At 38.8% G+C, this 1,129-nt stretch overlaps 1 protein-coding gene across 1 annotated transcript; it reads right to left on the reverse strand.

Moving 5' to 3' along the window:
• Positions 1–771, reverse strand: LOC111278727 (large ribosomal subunit protein bL34c-like). The gene is made up of 2 exons (XM_022865351.2): positions 503–771; positions 1–420 (listed from the first exon to the last, which is right to left on the reverse strand). Exons 1-2 carry the CDS (start codon positions 720–722, stop codon positions 167–169), a joined length of 474 nt encoding a protein of 157 aa, XP_022721086.2. The 5' UTR covers positions 723–771; the 3' UTR covers positions 1–166.
• Positions 772–1,129: the final 358 nt, after the last annotated feature.

Raw genomic sequence — 1,129 nt, forward strand, 5'->3', positions numbered from 1 at the left:
TTAGTCGAATATAACCATTAAAATGTGAATTTCAATCAACAAATATTGCACAATTGAACCAACAAAAGAGGCAATGACTAAGTTTTGCCTAAATTATCCTTTAAACATCATTAAAAAAAAAAAATCACATTCATGGATTACTGCACACTGAAACAAAAGAAACAGCTTAGCGCTTCCCACTGTTTGGATTGGATTTGGTGCAAAGGACCTTCCGACCCTTAGCACGTCTACGTTTCAATATAGCTCTCCCACTAGTGGTTCTCATTCTTCTACGGAATCCATGAGTTCGAGCCAAAGATTTCCGAGACCTATTCCTCTTTGTTTGACAAAGGGCAGCCTTTCCAGCTCTAACCACCAGGACTCGCCTTTTCTTAGCCCTTAGCCCATTATTTGAACCAAAATCCATCCCCAAAGATAAACCTACCAGCAAAATCGAACTTAAACGAAAAAATTAGTACCCATTGACGAAATCAGTAAACAATAAAAGGGGAAATTTTGTTACCTGAAAAAGAAGAAGAGAAAGAGAGAGAAGATGAGGAAGAATGGAGAAAGGAGCAGTGAAGCAGGGAAGAGCAAGCTTTGGGGTTGTTTGCTGCATTGGGAGAGATGGAAATTCTTCTCCTTGAACCTGTTAAGAGAGTGAGAGAAGCTGAAGGGATTTGGGTTCTTATGGATTTAGTAGTAAGCCATTGAGGTGATGTTATCACCGACATTGAAGCCATTGCACACTGTCTCTGTGTTTCTCACTTTCCTATCCACTTAATCTTGGAGAGCTAAGAAATAACGCAACATCAAATGGCTACCGGTAGTGCTGGAATGTGATGGGCTGGGTTTGAACTTCTTCCTAAGCCCAATCTGGTGTTAAGTTTAATAGAGGATCTACATCTTGGAAGCCTTCCAAGTTTTTTCAGAGAGCCCAAATCTAGTCATAGAAAAGTTTATAGTTTCCATCGGGTCAAGACCCAAGCCATTGGCCCATTTAAAGGCTAATTGCGTTTCCTATCTGCCAATCTGCCATTGGCATTTGGAATTGGGATTTTTCTTTCTCAAAATTTAACAAAACTACTAAAAAGGTTAACCAAAATATTTTGGAGGATAAACTTTTTATGGGTTATTAATTATCAATTTA

The sequence above is a fragment of the Durio zibethinus genome, chromosome 8, assembly GCF_047325235.1.
Source record: "Durio zibethinus cultivar Kanyao isolate XHJ-2024 chromosome 8, ASM4732523v1, whole genome shotgun sequence".
Classification (NCBI taxonomy): domain Eukaryota; kingdom Viridiplantae; phylum Streptophyta; class Magnoliopsida; order Malvales; family Malvaceae; genus Durio; species Durio zibethinus.

Excerpts from the sequence above, each read along its gene's own strand:
- LOC111278727 (XM_022865351.2), bottom strand. The coding sequence starts at position 722 with ATGGCTTCAATGTCGGTGATAACATCACCTCAATGGCTTACTACTAAA. Across the intron at positions 421-502 it reads TTTCTCTTCTTCTTTTTCAG|GTTTATCTTTGGGGATGGAT; the intron begins GTAACAAAATTT and ends TTTTGCTGGTAG.